Genomic DNA, 16,005 nt, shown 5'->3' with positions numbered 1-16,005 from the left:
CTGGCTACATTTTTTTTTTTTTTTGAGACAGAGTCCCACTATGTGGCCCTCAGTAGAGTACCATAGTGTCACAGTTCACAGCAACCTCAAACTCTTAGGCTCAAGCGATTCTCTTGTCTCAGCTTCCCGAATAGCTGGGACTACAGGTGCCCACAACACCTATTTTTTTGTTGCAGTTGTCATTGGTGTTTGGCAGGCCTGGGCTGGATTCAAACCTTCCAGCTCTGGTGTATGTGGCAGGTGCCCTTAGCTGCTGAGTTACAGGCACCAAGCCCACACCTGGCTGTTTAAAAAAAAAATTATTTTAGAGATAGGATTTTGCTATGTTGTGCAGGCTGGTCACAAACTCCTGGCCTGAAGTGATCCTCTTGCCTTCTCAAAGTGCTGGGCTATATTATTTTTGTGGAAGAAAAGCCTCTCTTGTCTGAAAATTTCTGCAGCCAAGAGTCCCCAACATTTAGGATAAGGCGGAGAGGAGGGACCTAGTTAGCCAACAATAAATTCTATCAATAATCCTCAGTAGCTCCCCCACTTTAGTCATTCAGACAGAAAAATAAAGAGGGAAGTTTTGCTACAATACGAGAGAAAGGAGCCAGGCAAGAATATGCTGAGGTGGAAACCAAGACTTTGGAGTGAGGATGTGGAGGTGTCCCCTGGCAAAGCTACACTCAGCCTTTCCAAATGCTGAAGCAGGGTAGGGGCTGAGGGAAGTTGGGTGGTCACTACTAGCCAAGGATGAAAGAGCAGAGTCCTTTAAAGGGGTCCTCAAACTTTTTAATCAGGGGGCCAGTTCATTGTCCCTCAGACCACTGGAGGGCCAGACTGCAGGCTCCAGGGACGAGTCGGCTGCTAAGCAGGACAGGCAGTGGAGGCAAAAATACCCAGCGGGCCGGATAAATGTCCTAGGTGGGCCGCATGTGGCCTGCGGGCCATAGTTTGAGGATGCTTGGACTAGACTACCCTCGAAAAGGTGGCAGGAGAGATGAGGAGGCCTTGATGCAGCTGCCCAAAGTTTTTCCAGGAGGGTGTCAAACTCAAGGGAAAGGTCCCAGTTCATGCTGGGTAGAGCTACTAGGGGGTGAAGGGTTTGAAATCAAGTATGTTGTAGAATTTTCCTCTCCTACTCAGCCATAGCTGCTTGAGGGATCATGGTCCTCTTTGTATTCCATATGTCTAGCATGTAGTAGGTGTTTAACACATATTTGTTAAATTGAATTAAAGTGTGTGTTGGGGAGAGAGGGGATAGGACTAGGAATTCTAGGAATTCGTCTAGACAGGAGGAGAACTGGCAGGTACTGTAAACCAAGTGATCAACCAGGACAGGGAAAAAAAACAGATGGAGTGGAATTAAATAAGCAAATGACCAGGCTTTGAGGATCCAGAGGCCCAGACTGGGCAATTGAGGGTTAGAAACCCAGACAGAGGTCACAACCCAGATGACTAGCATGAGATTGGTTTACAGATAGGGAACGCCACCAGCGAGAATGGAAGAAAGCACCAACCCAAGGGCTGTGTAAGGCAGACTTTCTTCTTGGAGACCATTTTTTGCCTGTTTAGGCCACTGTTGACAGCACCTCCTGCTGTGGCCAGAGCAGGTCTCAGAGTGGGTGGGCCCCAGGCAGAGGCAGGCACCTCCTGCCAGTACACAGTTTGTAGGTACATTCCTGGCTTCTACTCACCGCTACATCCATTTTTGGCAGCCTTTACTTGTTATTTTTCCAAAGGGGGTCCACTGTGAAATGGGGCACAATTACTTACTGTCACCTTTTCTCTAGCCCCTGAGCAGGCACAGAAACTACTTGGAGGTTTTAAATTTTTTGTGTGTGTGTGTGTTGTAGCTAAGTAACCACAGCAAAACAGGCTAGCATAGCAGTTTTTAAAGTGTGGTCCTAGGATCCTATAGGCCCCTGAAATCCTTTTAGGGGGGCCACAAGGTCAGAACCATTTAAAAAATAGTACTAAAATGTTATCTGCCTTAGTCACTTTTGTTCTTCCTGTGTTTGTGCAGTGAAGTTTTCCAGATGCCGATGATGTGTGATGATGTCATCAGTCCAAAAGCTATGGAGGCGTGTTTGTCTATTCTTGTGTTTTTGAAGTTTATCAGTTTTAATTTCTAAGATGGAAGACAGTAATAAATAAAATGCACATAAACAAAAATTCTTTAGTGTCCGCAATAATTTTAAGGAGTGTAAAGAGGTTCTGAGACCAAAATGTTGGATAATTGCTAGCCTAGTAAACAAACCAACCTAGAGAATTACTAAATGTTAAACATCTATCATCAGCCTTTATTGAAATGTAAGTTGTGTTCAACCTGATCTTTTTCAGCTCTTTGCCAACTTTTCACATTGTTGTTAGTAGTGTCCTACCTATCTATTTTTCTTTTATTCTTGGAACAGGTGCTACTGAATATACCCTTTCAATCCTTTCCTCAGTCCCCTTCTCCTTTTCTATTTTGCTTAGAATGAGAGAGTATAAGAACCAGACAACTAAATGTTCTAGGAAGAATAACTATACCTTGAAGTAAACTCCGGTCTAATATAATGAATGCATTTTAGAAACTGACTTTATTATTTCCTACCTGGAATGAATTGATGTACAACAGATCATATGTGATATATCTAGGACTGTTTATCTCTACAGTCCACATGCACTTTCTATGATAAGAGTGAGCAAATCTGGCCTGGTGCCTGTAGCTCAAGTGACTAAGACGCTAGCCACATACACCTAAGGTGGCAGGTTCGAATCCAGCCCAGGCCGGCCAAACAACAATGACGGCTGCAACCAAAAAATAGCTCGGCCTTGTGGCAGGCGCCTGTGGTCCCAGCTACTTGGGAGGCTGAGGCAGGAGACTTGCTTGAGCCCAGGAGTTGGAAGTTGCTGTGAGCTGTGATGCCACAGCACTCTACCCAGGGGGATAGCTTGAGGCTCTGTCTCCAAAAAAAAAAAAAGAATGAGCAAAACTGGTAGGAATGATGAAATTTTAGTCTATTATTTCACAGTCATGTTTCACAAAATATATTGAACTGAAGTCTTAACTGAAGTTGTGATGCCAGTTTCCTGTCCAAGTAGAGGCTGGTCTCGGGACTGTGTGGCCTGAGGCAGAGGCCGAGGCCAGGAGGTCCAGCAGCTAAGGAAGGGGAGATGTGTATGGCCAATAAGAGCTAGGCAGGCACTTTGGAGAGGCAGGTGTATGCTGACTCACGTGCCAGTGAGATGTGTACATGGCTGGACCATGCACACATGTGGCATCTGGCATGTGTCATTTGCTTATCTATGAAATATGGGCATTTGACACTGTGTTTGTGATACACATCTTTTACTTAGTAAGCAGGACAGTGCTGCTTATGGTAGCTGCCCTACATGTGTTAAATGAATGAGCTCATAGCTTTTGACTGGTGGCATCACTGTCTCAGGGTGTCTCCTCAGTTCTTATGGGGCCTGCTATCTTTTTAAGTCACTGGGTAGAGGCACTGTGTATAAGTGGCCCAAATGAAAATGTCAGCATTTTACTAATAACATTAACAGGGCTGATATTTCAGAGAGGAGCTGTTCAGTTTTGTCCTTGATAGTGAATAGGTATCTGGAAAGGATGGGATGGAGAGCTGTGAGAGCCGTGGCAGCCTGGTGGAGGGCTGGTGGTGCTGGGGAGTTCAGGGAGATGATGGGCTGGGTTTGGGGATGGAGTTCACTTCATCTATTATTCTGTTATTTCCCAGAACCAGCCCTATCTGTCTTTCAGGAGGAGTGCCACTCCCTCTCCCCAGTTGTATTAAATACACACACACATATACACACACGCAGTTTAGTGCCTTTTTTAGCCTTCACACTCACCTGTGTATATTTTATATCAAATGTATTTTATCAAGCTCCTCTATCCTGCCTCCTTACTTCCCCTAATGCCCATCTTGAATCCTATTCACTCTTCCCCATGTGCTGCTGGTACAGACTGTATTGGTGATCACATATCGAGAACCCCCAAATCCCGAGTATCAGGAATTCCAGAATCGTCTGCTGATAAGAGCCCGAGAGGATTTTGGTGTGGAGCTAGCCCCTTCCTTGGTAAGTAGACTCTCTCTCCCAGAAAGCCAGGCCAGGTTTTGAGGAAGGTCTCCTCTCTCTAACTCAGCATCGTCTTGGCTGCAGAACGGTCCCACTATGGAGGCTGTCTCCTGCCATCCAGGGTATTTCCTTTTGCCCTAAGGAGCAGTTAGCATTTTAGGAATGAGAGGAGGAAAGAAAGTAAACCAGAAGAGAAGAAAGGTAGACAGAGATCCTACAGATGGGAAAAGTGGGCTGGGGAAGGGGCCTTGAAGATGTTTGGAGAGCACTGCTGAAGTTGCCACCTCCAGATGAACCTCATCGCTGGCTGCTTCTATGATGGGATCCTGCTGTATGCCGAAGTCCTGAATGAGACAATACAGGAAGGAGGCACCCGGGAAGACGGACTTCGAATTGTGGAGAAGATGCAGGGGCGAAGATATCACGGTAATTAAGGGGGCAGATGGAGGCCCGAAGGCTGATGTCGGGCTCAGGAGTGGAATGGACAGAAGGGAAAAATGCCAGGGCCAGCTGGGAGAGTTAATAGGAGTCAGTAAACATGGCAGAGGTGTGTACACCTCAAGAGTGGGACAGAGTCAGGCTGAGGTAGCTGGAGGGGCTGAGGGGATGGAAGAGTCCAGGGTAGACTTCAAAGCAAGGGCTACTCTTTTCTGGTCTTAGGTGTAACTGGACTGGTGGTTATGGACAAGAACAATGACCGGGAGACTGATTTTGTCCTGTGGGCCATGGGAGACCTGGATTCTGGGGACTTCCAGGTGATGGGGAAGGAGACAGGGAAAGAGTGTGGCTCTGCAAAATCCAGCTCTCAAGGGTTCAGGGGGGCAGAGTCAAAGGTACTAGAGAAGGGACTTATTTTCTCTGCCAGAGCTCTATCTTGGCTGGGTGGTAGGTTGGGAAGAAAAGCAGCAAAACAGCTTTGGTCTCAGGGAGACGGCAGGTGGGAACAGGCCTAGGGGCCCAGTGTTCTGCTTCCTCACAGCCTGCAGCCCACTACTCAGGAGCCGAGAAACAGATTTGGTGGACAGGACGGCCCATTCCCTGGGTGAAGGGGGCGCCCCCCTTGGACAATCCCCCCTGTGCCTTTGATTTGGACGACCCATCCTGTGATAAAAGTGGGTGTGTGCAGGGACTTGGAGCAGTCCTTCCTCCCTCACTCTCCCTTCTCTACCCTCCTCACTGGCCCCACTCTCAGTCATATTTTTAAATTTACACCCCTTCCTCCTTCCTCTTACCCTCAGGACCTATTACTCCCTGCGCCTGTGCATTCCCTTCTTCATTCTTACAACCCATCCCCTACAGTCTTTCTCAGGGTCTGTCTCTCCCTTTCAGCTCCACTTTCAACTCTGGCAATTGTGGCTCTAGGAACAGGAATCACCTTCATCATGTTTGGCGTTTCTAGCTTCCTCATTTTCCGGTGAGTTCTGTGCTTTCCACTGACCTCCCCATCCCCCCATTCCACACAGCCTCTGGCTGAGGCCAGATGGTCCCTATTACATGGGCACAGAGGTAGCCAGTTTGTGAATGGTTATCACCTAGATCTAATAGCGTCTTCCTCCCTAGCCTTTCTCTTTAGCTGTCTTTTAGCCAAGGTGTTTGTTTCTTTTCTTTTCTTTCTTTCTTTCTTTCTTTTTTTTTTTTTTAGCAGTTTTTGGCCAGGGCTGGGTTTGAACCCACCATCTCTGGCATATGGGGCCAGCGCCCTGCTCCTTGAGCCATAGGCGCTGCCCAAGGTGTTTGTTTCACTTTTGGTTCTAGACTGGCTATACTAACTAGTGTTAATTAACTGGATACACTAACCTTAACTGAAGGTTAAGCTCAGAGGTGAATTTTCCGTGGAAATTTCTATTTTAAGAAAGAACTTTCACCCCTACCATTTGTCTTTGTAAATGAGCACATGCCAGATATACAGAGAACACATCTTTCAGTTTTGTCTCTCCAGTATAACAATCACAGCTTCAGGAGCTGCAGGGAAGCCCTTGTAGCCCCACTGTTGGCTTAGTGGGTGGCAGGATTGGGCTTGCCAGTCAACTGAGGTGTACAGTCCTTACAGAAAACTGATGCTGGAGAAGGAGCTGGCCAGCATGTTGTGGCGTATTCGCTGGGAAGAACTGCAGTTTGGCAACTCAGAGCGTTATCATAAAGGTGCAGGCAGTCGCCTCACACTGTCACTGGTGAGCCCTTGTCTCAGCTGTCCCTCTGCCTCTGAGTTCCTGTCCTTTCTTACCTTGGACCTTTCCCAGCACACTGGCCTGTAATGATAGCCCCTGCACTACCACCATCATCTAATGTTCCTTTCATCCTTCCGCCTCCATGTTGCCCTTGGCCCCAGAGGGGATCCAGTTACGGCTCACTCATGACAGCCCATGGGAAATACCAGATCTTTGCCAACACCGGTCACTTCAAGGTGAACAGTCATCTGCTTGTTCTGGTCCCCTCCATTTCATCCTGTCTCATCCCCATCTGCTAGCTCTGCCCCTGAACCTCTGCCCCTCAGCAACCCCCTTTATGCCCCACTGAGTTCCTGTATGCTTCCACAGTTTTCTAGTAATTCCTAGCACCCAGAAACTTCTGATATTCATTCTCCTTTTCCCTTTCACTCTTGCCATCAGGGAAATGTTGTTGCCATCAAACATGTGAATAAGAAGCGCATCGAACTGACCCGCCAAGTTCTGTTTGAACTCAAACATGTATGTAAGGGAGGATGGATTGAGGGTGAAGGGTGAACAGAGATGGGAAAGAGGAGAAAGAAAGACTATAGAATGGTAAAACTGACTAGGAGGGCAAGGGGATTCTTTATAAATGACTTAAGATGTAGGTAAGAGAAAAGTCTTATGTAGTGGTAGGCTTCTGTATCTAATTTTTAACTCTTTCAATTCTCTTGTCCTTTCCATTGTTTTTTCTCCTAGATGAGAGATGTCCAATTCAACCATCTCACTCGCTTCATTGGAGCCTGCATAGACCCTCCGAACATTTGCATCATCACTGAGTATTGTCCTCGTGGGAGTTTACAGGTGAGAGATAGGTGCAGCTTATGGCAGGGGTGGGAAGATAGGTCCAAAGTTACATTGACACTGTGCCAAGTGACAGCTAGTAGGGACTAGGACAGACAATCTATTCCATGTCACTTACCAGGATATTCTAGAAAATGACAGCATCAACTTGGACTGGATGTTTCGTTATTCACTCATTAATGACCTTGTGAAGGTGAGTCTTCCCTACTCCTTAAGAGTTCACCCACTTTCAAATGCTTCTGTTGTTCTGTCTTTGCTTGTGATTTCTTTCCTTCTATTCCTCTGAATGTCCTATTCTCTCCCTCTCCCCTTATTCCTATGGTTGAGTAATAATGGATAAATAAGGGGTCTAAGGTTTATAATTGGGGGAGTGAATTTTATCTGCCATAGGAGTCGTACAACGTAGAGGTTTTTGTCTTCCTGCCCTAGACATTTCAGATCCTTTCCATCATCTCTTTTACCTCCAAGAGCTCATATTAAAACCCCTTAGCAAGAAAAAAGTGGAGTCTCCAAACATTCATCACCTATTTTTCCTCTCATTTTACCCTCTGATCAATATTTGGCAGGTGTGCTTTCTTGTTCAGAAAACTGAAATTTAAAAAAGAACATTTACTAGTAAAACTAAGAGAAACCAAGAAAGGTTGGTATTACCAAGATTACCAAAATTGGTCTTGTTCCTATATACTGAGTGTCAGCTATTTTCAAATGAGGCAGAGGCCCATAGGTTTGTGGAGTGTTATAAAACTGAATCTTGCTTGGGTTGGACAAGGGTTTAGAAGAAAGCCCACTGTGCTGCACCTAAAGCTGGCTTTGGTTTTCTGCTAAATTCTCATGAAGTTATTTAAATGTATTTTTTGTGTAAGTCTGCCATCAATTGAGAGATGGAATATTAGGTAAAGTTGAGGTAGTGCTCAAGTAGAGGTGTTATGATAAATATGAGAAAAATACAACTCTTGAGAGAGCAATGATTGATGGAAAAAAGTAATTTACATCAAAGCCAAAAGTCTAATCATTTCTGTGATTTTGGAATGCATTCTTTTCCATCCTTAGAGTTTCCAAACAAGTAAATTCACAAATTTGGAGACACCCAAAGGTTTTGTTGATGCCAAAAGAAATAAAAAGGAAGAGTTCACAGTGATTCTTCCTTGCAAAGAATTGCAAATTAAGTACAGAGCTAAACTTTTAAACAGGTGTTTTTGGTTAGCATCTTGAACTTTGTTCCCTTTTCTGCCCCACCTGAACTGACTTGGTGGGCTTCTAGGCTTTTACTTTTGGGAAGCACCATTCTGTCCTCTCAAGACCTTGTAGTCCCTCAGAGGCAAACGTTTTTTCCTTCACTGGCTCTATGGGACCAGCAGTTTCATGCTTCTGTATTAGCTTAGCAGTTTGTTGCCTACTTTTGTCCATTTTCCAGGTTTTTATAATTTACTATTTTCTCCATTTTTTCTGTGGTCCAATATCCCCTCTAGTAGGTCACATTTGTCTTCCACCCTGAGTTGCCCAATTACACCTGATTATGCATTAAAGTTTACAACTGGTTAGTCTTCCTTGGTGCCTCTATCTACTCTTGCTACCTAGGTCTTAAACCATGTCTCTTCCTAATTTAGTGGCCAGGCATTTGAGGCTTTGGAGGTCATATCTTAGAGTTCATGCTAGTTCCGTTCTCCTGAGTACTTAGAAGACTGATCACCCTTTTGGGGTAATAACTGGTAGCTCCTCTTATCCCTCCTCTTAAACATTTTTCCTATTCCTGCTACTTAGGTGCCTGTATATTGCTTATGGTATCAAGAAGGATAACCCTCCTATTCTGTCTGCTTCCTTGGGTAGAAGCTGCAAGAGATGCTTTCCAAAATCACATTATTATAGTGTCTCAAGATCTTTAGACAGCTTGCCAGTGACCATCTCATTGAGAGAAGGGGTATTCTATGTGGCATGATCCAGTTTCATAACTTAATCTGTATCCTGCAGGGTATGGCCTTTCTTCACAACAGCATTATTTCATCCCATGGGAGTCTCAAGTCCTCCAATTGTGTTGTGGACAGTCGTTTTGTGCTCAAAATCACAGACTATGGCCTGGCCAGCTTCCGATCAACCGTTGAACCTGATGACAGCCATGCCCTCTATGCCAGTGAGGCCCACCCCACAGCCCACTTTCATGATACTCCTCTGTCCCTGATCCTTTCCATCTTGGGAGGGTGGAAGAGGGAGACAGAGTGACAATAACATGGGAATGAGCCCAGGTGGGCTTGGAGTTACCCTATTTTGGAGACCTGGCCAGCCTGTTCTCTCTTTTCAGAGAAGCTGTGGACTGCCCCTGAACTGCTCAGTGAGAACTCCTTGCCAACCACAGGCATGCAGAAGGCAGATGTCTATAGCTTTGGGATCATCCTACAAGAGATAGCACTTCGCAGTGGTCCTTTCTACTTGGAGGGCCTGGACCTCAGCCCCAAAGGTGACAGTTAATCCACTACTCACAGCCTCTTCTTTCTGGGGAAACTCTGTACTTCATCTGAACCTTTTATCACCCTCAGAGATTGTCCAGAAGGTCAGAAATGGTCAGCGGCCATATTTCCGGCCAAGCATTGACCGGACTCAACTGAATGAAGAACTAGTTTTGCTGATGGAGCGATGTTGGGCCCAAGACCCAGCTGAGCGGCCAGACTTTGGACAGATTAAGGGTTTCATTCGCCGCTTTAACAAGTGAGAGGGCATTAAGGGTCAGGGACTCCCCAGGGATAGAAGCCTCATCGGTCTTCAGTGGATGAGGTGGGGCTGGTGTGGCTGAGAGTGGGCTGGGTAGAAAGCCCTGGGAGTCTTGAGAATCTTGCAGCAGGTGCCATATCTTGGCCTCCCCCAGGGAGGGTGGCACCAGCATATTGGACAACCTCCTGCTGCGCATGGAACAGTATGCCAATAACCTGGAAAAGCTGGTGGAAGAACGCACACAGGCCTATCTGGAGGAGAAACGCAAGGCCGAGGCTCTGCTCTACCAAATTCTACCCCAGTGAGACCTTTCCCCCTTCCTAAATTTTCCTTTGGGATTCTCCTCTGTCGGGGTCTGCCTCATCAGACTCCTAAGAACTCATTTTCAACTCTCAGAACCCTGCTTGCCACAGCAAGCCTGCTGTAGGCTACATGCTTCTATTCTTTCTCCACATCAGCTGTGCTGCCTTCTTTCTGTCTTCCCATCCCGTCTTAGGACACTACTCTACCATGCCCGTGCTTCAGCAAGTGTATGTAAAACAATCCCAACTTGAAACATTTAGCTCCCACATGCAAGTATCACCTCACAACCCCCCTTGCACTATGGTATAATGTCTTCCCAGCCACTTTTCTTTTCCTCCACCAAGTGCAGACTTCATGTTTGCTCATTTCTGTTGCAGCCACATCCCCCTTTCCTCCCCCCACCCCCTACCTTACCCTCTTGGAGTTTGGCTCACGCTGTACCCTTACTTCCTAGTTCAGTGGCAGAGCAGTTAAAACGGGGAGAGACTGTACAGGCTGAGGCCTTTGACAGTGTTACCATCTACTTCAGTGACATTGTTGGCTTCACAGCATTGTCAGCAGAGAGCACCCCCATGCAGGTGAGAGCCGTGGGTGAGAGGCAGGGGGTGGGATAGAGACCTGGAGGAGCTTCATTGACAACAGATTAGTTTGTTTCAGAGTTCCCACATCTTATGATAGATCATGGGTTAAGAATTCTTAGAAAGTTGGGCACAAGTCTTAGGGCCTCTGCTTTTCCACCCCTGTTAGGTGGTGACACTTCTTAATGACCTATATACCTGCTTTGATGCCATAATTGACAACTTTGACGTCTATAAGGTAAGAGCTGGGGCAGCCCTCTTATTAAGACCCCTTTGAAACCCAGTCTCCCTGAACCCCACATACCTTACCCACTCCATCATCAGTTTTCCCTCTAGTGTCTCTGGCATCCTAGTGCTGGAGTGCACTTTGCGGACAGCTATGGCTATGGAACCATAAGTGTACACTCCTGTCTAATTTCTTGTGAAACTTTAAGACTTCCTTAAGCAAAACATTCATAAAAATTTAGTACCTATCTCCCTGGAGGTATAAATATAGCCATGTCTATCTTTTCTTTCCAGTCCATTCCAAACATGGAATAATCATACAGGATGTAGAATTTAGTGGGGTGAAGGGCAAGATATGAAAAAACCATATAAAGCTTTTTATTGAAGCCATTGGGTTGGCAGATGGCTGGCTTTACTGTCCTTGGGAGTAAAAAGGACCTAGATTTGAATACTGTTTGTGTGTGTGTGTGTGTGTGGCCTTAAGTAAGTAACAGAATCTCCCTCAGTTGTTTTATCTATAAGATGGTAATAATAAATTTGCTGTGTGTAGGCCAGGCATGGTGGCTTACACCTGTAATCCTGGCATTCTGAGAGGTGGAGACAGGTGGATTGCCTGAGCTCAGGAGTTTGAGAACCAGCCTGGGCAAGAGTAAGATCCTGTCTCTACAAAATAGAAAAAACTAGCAGGGTGTTATGGCAGGCACCTGTAGTCCCAGCTACTTGGGAGGCTGAGGCAGGAGGATTGCCTCAGCCTAAGAGTTTGAGGTTGCTGGGAGCTATGATGCCATGGCACTCTACCTAGGGCAACAGAGTGAGACTCTGTCTCAAAAATAAATAAATAAATAAATTTGCTTTGTGGAAAGTGGCTAAAGTATGGCAGTATTTTTGTTCCTTCCCTTTGGACTTACTATATCATCTTGGCTATTTCTACAAAAAGAACTCCAATAACCCCCTTTACCCAGATTTATCAATTGTTCATATTCTCCCCTATTTGATTTATTTTTAAAAATCAATCTATATGGCTAGGCACCTGTAGCTCAGTGGTTACAACACTGGCCACATACACTGGGGCTGGTGAGTTCAAACCCGGCCCAGGCCTGCTAAATGATAACTACAACAAAAAAATAGCTGGCTGTTATGGAGGGCACCTGTAGTCCCAGCTACTTGGGAGGCTGAGGCAAGAGAATTGCCTAAGCCCAAGAGTTAGAGGTTGCTATGAGCTGTGATGTCACAGCACTCTACCGAGGGCAACATAGTGAGACTCTGTTTCAAAAAATAAAAAAAAATTAAAAAAAAAATCAATCTATATAGACCAGGCACTTTGGGAGGGTGAGGAAGGAGCATCACTGAGGTTGGGAATTCGAGACCAGCCTGAGAAAGAGTGAGATCCCATCTCTACTAAAAATAGAAAAAAATTAGCCAGGCATGGTGGTACACACTTGTAGTCCCAGCTACTCAGATACTTAGTGTGTATTTCCTAAAACCTTCACTGTGTATTTCCTAAAAACAATGATATTCTCTTGTATAGTTTTAGTACCATCACTAAAACCAGAGGCTGTCTTCTCCTCTCTGACAGTTTGGGCTGTGTGGCCCCAGCCATGGGGACTATTTTGCCTCCTCACCAGATTCTGGGCTCTTCAGTTTAGTCTGTTTTCCTGCTTCCCATTTCCTGACAGCAGAGTCTATCTGTCTATGTTCTGTTGCAGACAGGCCATCCATCCATTCAGCAAACATTTACTGAGTATTCACCAGGTGCTGGGGTTAGAGGAGGAGGATTTAAAGATTCCCTTGACATCTCTTCCCCCCAGACTCTCAGTACTATGGCATTTATTTTCTAGTCAATGTTTGGACCTCCCAGACTGTCAGGATGACTCATGGTGGTGTTTAGCTTCTCTTTCTGTACTCTTCCCTGTCCCCACGGATTAAGGTAGAAGTGACCTTTTAATCCCCTCTTAATCAGGTGGAAACAATTGGGGATGCCTACATGGTAGTATCTGGCCTCCCAGGCCGAAATGGTCAACGCCATGCTCCAGAAATTGCTCGTATGGCCCTAGCATTACTGGATGCGGTTTCTTCCTTCCGCATCCGCCACCGACCCCATGACCAGCTGAGGCTACGCATAGGGGTCCATACTGGTAAGGCTGACTTTCACCCAGCTCTAGTCTCCACCTTTCCTGGGCTGTCCCAACCGGCTTCTTCTTATAGGGCCAGTCTGTGCTGGGGTTGTTGGCCTGAAGATGCCCCGCTATTGTCTATTTGGAGACACGGTGAACACTGCTTCTCGAATGGAGTCAAATGGTCAAGGTTAGACATTAACCTTTGACCCTCATTGGCCTCAATTTATCCTGCCCTTTTCTTCTTTTCATGGTTCCTCCAAGTCTCTCAGTCTGAGACCACAATTCCTAAGTGCCCCATCCTTGAATATATTTTGGTTCTATTGGATATACATTGGGAGGTTTGGAAGCCTCTTAGGAGTGGCTGGTTGGGTAATATGCTCTCTACTACCACCAGTTCTTCTATTGCCTTTTCTTTGATTCTTTTTTCAACCCCCTCATACCCCCATAGCCCTGAAGATCCATGTCTCTTCTACCACGAAGGATGCCTTGGATGAGCTAGGATGCTTCCAGCTAGAGCTTCGGGGGGATGTGGAGATGAAGGTAATGGCAGGCCATGGGGAGAGGGTCATGGAAAGGGAGGATGAAAGTGATTATGGGGGGTGATGGGGGGCGAGAGGGAGTCTGAATTATTTCACTCCTCTACTTCCAGGGAAAAGGAAAGATGCGAACTTATTGGCTCCTAGGAGAGCGGAAGGGACCTCCTGGACTCCTGTAAGCCCTACTCCTTCCCAAGTCAGACAATCTCCTGCTGCTGGTACCTGGGTGGGCAGTGGCCACCTTCTCTCCACACATCAGAAATGGACATAGTCACATGAGACGGAAAACATGCATCAAGAAAACCTACCTTATCTGGAAGTTGTAGCCCTCTGCAGCTCAGCCTTGTACATATACCTGCCCTTGTCTGGCTTGGTTCCCTTCCTCCTTAACCTTCTGTAAATATCTGTATCTAAACCAGAATATTTTGGCCACATACAAAACAACAAAAAAATAGCCATTGTGTCACAGATTGGGTTAGGGACAACCCCAAGGAAAGGTTACGGGGTATGGACATGGTGACTCACAGAACCACTGAATTAGCAGTCTCAGGATGAGAGAGAACCCTTTATGTAAAGCCCCTTCTCAAGTACAGAGAATTAACTTCCTCCCAACCTCTCTAGTAAAGACAGAAATAGATTCCATATTCTATATCCCACATCCCTCTTCTCAGCTCTTAGACAGGAGTTGTTCTCCCCGCTCCACCACCCTGCCCTCTTCCCTGACAGGCAAGGGAAGACATTCCTCCCAATTGGTGGAGGTAATTCTCAGATTCATAGGGCAAAGGCTGCCCCAGAGACAAGGGTACTGGTGTTGAGAAGCTGCAGTTCTTCCGGAATGGTGTGTCCAGTGTCCTGATGTTACTGACACCCTGGAGGAGTGCCAGAATAGGGACAGATCCTGTTCTCCCTGAGCCAGAACAAACCAGCCTCTGCCCCGTCTTCTCCACCCCCTCCCTACCCTCAGGCCCTAGTCACCCTAACACACCGGTAGCTGTGGTGCCCTCTGTATCCAGAAGGTTTCAGGCTGCTCCTGACGGTAATCATGAGGCTGTGAAGGAGAGTACTGAGTAACCCCTGGCCTTCAGCCCTCTCTTTTGATCTCTGGGCCTGATGCTTTCCCACAGCCTGTTAGAGCCCAGCTATACAAGAGGGGTGGGATGGGTTCTTACTTTTGTTGGGGCAGGAGGCCCTGCTTGCACCAGTTCCATTTGGTAGTCATGGTGTGTCACAGACTTGACCTCAAAGAGCTTCCTTGTGGTTTCCTGCTCTGCCTGTACCTCTTTACTATGCAGCAAGGGTGTCAAAGCCATTCTCCCCCAATTTTTCTCCCCCCCCATTCCCCTTCCCTCAGTCTCTCACCAGATCTGATGGTGCAGGAGCATCTCTAGCATGGCTTCACGCTTCCCTGTGGGAGGGCAGAGTGGGGGTCTGGTTAATAAGTAGGCCCAGAAGAAACAAATTTGAGAAAAAGAAGAAAAATCTTGTTATTGCCCTTATATCCATCAGACAATCCATAGCCCCATGGGAAATCCTTTTCTCTCCTTTTTTCTCTGACTAACGGACTCATTCTTCCCCTCTCATGTTTCACACCTCGAAGTGGCCGGTAGGGGTTTCCTGGGGGCTGATATGAGTCTTTCTGGGTGGTACTGGAGGACATGGATGACTGCAGTTGCATGGTCAGCAATCCTTGGTGTCCATGTCGGAAGAAGAAACTCTCAGAGCCATCCTGCATACTTGGGACTTGATCCAGGTGGTTGGTGGCTCTCTGTGGGTCCCAAGTTCAGTGACTATGATATCTCTTCTGATACTTACCCTTACCATAAACTACTCCCTCCCTAGGAAACAGATAAGTATTCAAGAAAAGGTAGCAGGCCAAAACTTTAATACCTCTTCCTCCCAGTTGTAGAGGAGGCACTGGCCCCGTGGCAATGTTTCACTGAAAACCTTAGGCTTCCCTTTAACCTCTGGGGGCTTCCACAGCCCTCGGGAACCAGGTTCTGAGACGTGCAAAAATTCCCAGGGTGGTTTCTGAGGCTCCCATTCACCATGGTGACTCCAGGAGGTATAATTTTGGGCCAGATCTGCTGTAAGATTTCTGAACCTTGAAGAGGTGTGGGGGCTGAACTCAGAGCCAGGACCAGAGCCACGGCCAGGACCAGAAGTGGAGCCAGGGCCAGAGCCACGGCCAGGGCCAGAACCATGGCCAGGCCCAGAGCTGGAGCCAAGGCCATAGCCAGCACCATAGCCACGGCCAGGTCTAGAGCCGGAGCCAGGGCCATAGCCACGGCCAGGCCCAGAGCCGGAGCCAGGGCCATAGCCACGGCCAGGCCCAGAGCCGGAGCCAGGGCCATAGCCACGGCCAGGCCCAGAGCCGGAGTCAGGGCCATAGCCACGGCCAGGCTCAGACCCAGGGCCATAGCCACGGCCAGGCTCAGACCCAGGGCCATAGCCACGGCCAGGCTCAGAGCCAGGG

The 16,005-nt window shown here is 47.0% G+C and overlaps 2 protein-coding genes across 2 annotated transcripts in view; one reads left to right on the top strand and one right to left on the bottom strand.

The window, feature by feature from the left end:
* NPR2 (natriuretic peptide receptor 2) overlaps positions 1 to 13,979 on the top strand; it is an 18,277-nt gene extending 4,298 nt beyond the window's left edge. The window contains exons 3-22 of the mRNA XM_003800230.3: positions 3,946 to 4,059; positions 4,350 to 4,485; positions 4,720 to 4,814; positions 5,039 to 5,171; positions 5,389 to 5,473; positions 6,110 to 6,230; positions 6,389 to 6,463; positions 6,669 to 6,746; positions 6,966 to 7,070; positions 7,192 to 7,263; positions 9,039 to 9,198; positions 9,367 to 9,522; positions 9,602 to 9,770; positions 9,928 to 10,074; positions 10,531 to 10,654; positions 10,824 to 10,892; positions 12,840 to 13,014; positions 13,085 to 13,183; positions 13,445 to 13,536; positions 13,646 to 13,979. Of these exons, the coding sequence (XP_003800278.1) occupies positions 3,946 to 4,059; positions 4,350 to 4,485; positions 4,720 to 4,814; positions 5,039 to 5,171; positions 5,389 to 5,473; positions 6,110 to 6,230; positions 6,389 to 6,463; positions 6,669 to 6,746; positions 6,966 to 7,070; positions 7,192 to 7,263; positions 9,039 to 9,198; positions 9,367 to 9,522; positions 9,602 to 9,770; positions 9,928 to 10,074; positions 10,531 to 10,654; positions 10,824 to 10,892; positions 12,840 to 13,014; positions 13,085 to 13,183; positions 13,445 to 13,536; positions 13,646 to 13,711 (2,271 nt within the window). The 3' untranslated portion in view covers positions 13,712 to 13,979. The remainder of the gene's footprint in view (positions 1 to 3,945; positions 4,060 to 4,349; positions 4,486 to 4,719; positions 4,815 to 5,038; positions 5,172 to 5,388; positions 5,474 to 6,109; positions 6,231 to 6,388; positions 6,464 to 6,668; positions 6,747 to 6,965; positions 7,071 to 7,191; positions 7,264 to 9,038; positions 9,199 to 9,366; positions 9,523 to 9,601; positions 9,771 to 9,927; positions 10,075 to 10,530; positions 10,655 to 10,823; positions 10,893 to 12,839; positions 13,015 to 13,084; positions 13,184 to 13,444; positions 13,537 to 13,645) is intronic.
* Positions 13,980 to 14,206: 227 nt separating this feature from the next.
* Positions 14,207 to 16,005, bottom strand: part of SPAG8 (sperm associated antigen 8) — a 2,793-nt gene continuing 994 nt past the window's right edge. Inside the window, exons 3-8 of the mRNA XM_003800232.2 lie at positions 15,420 to 15,747; positions 15,123 to 15,297; positions 14,892 to 14,937; positions 14,702 to 14,816; positions 14,518 to 14,562; positions 14,207 to 14,401 (exon numbers count right to left, since the gene is read on the bottom strand). Coding sequence (XP_003800280.1) covers positions 14,207 to 14,401; positions 14,518 to 14,562; positions 14,702 to 14,816; positions 14,892 to 14,937; positions 15,123 to 15,297; positions 15,420 to 15,747 — 904 coding nt within the window. The remainder of the gene's footprint in view (positions 14,402 to 14,517; positions 14,563 to 14,701; positions 14,817 to 14,891; positions 14,938 to 15,122; positions 15,298 to 15,419; positions 15,748 to 16,005) is intronic.

Source organism: Otolemur garnettii, unplaced genomic scaffold, assembly GCF_000181295.1.
Source record: "Otolemur garnettii isolate 467f Iridium unplaced genomic scaffold, OtoGar3 scaffold00172, whole genome shotgun sequence".
NCBI lineage: Eukaryota > Metazoa > Chordata > Mammalia > Primates > Galagidae > Otolemur > Otolemur garnettii.
This window is presented reverse-complemented; position numbering and strand designations above follow the sequence as displayed.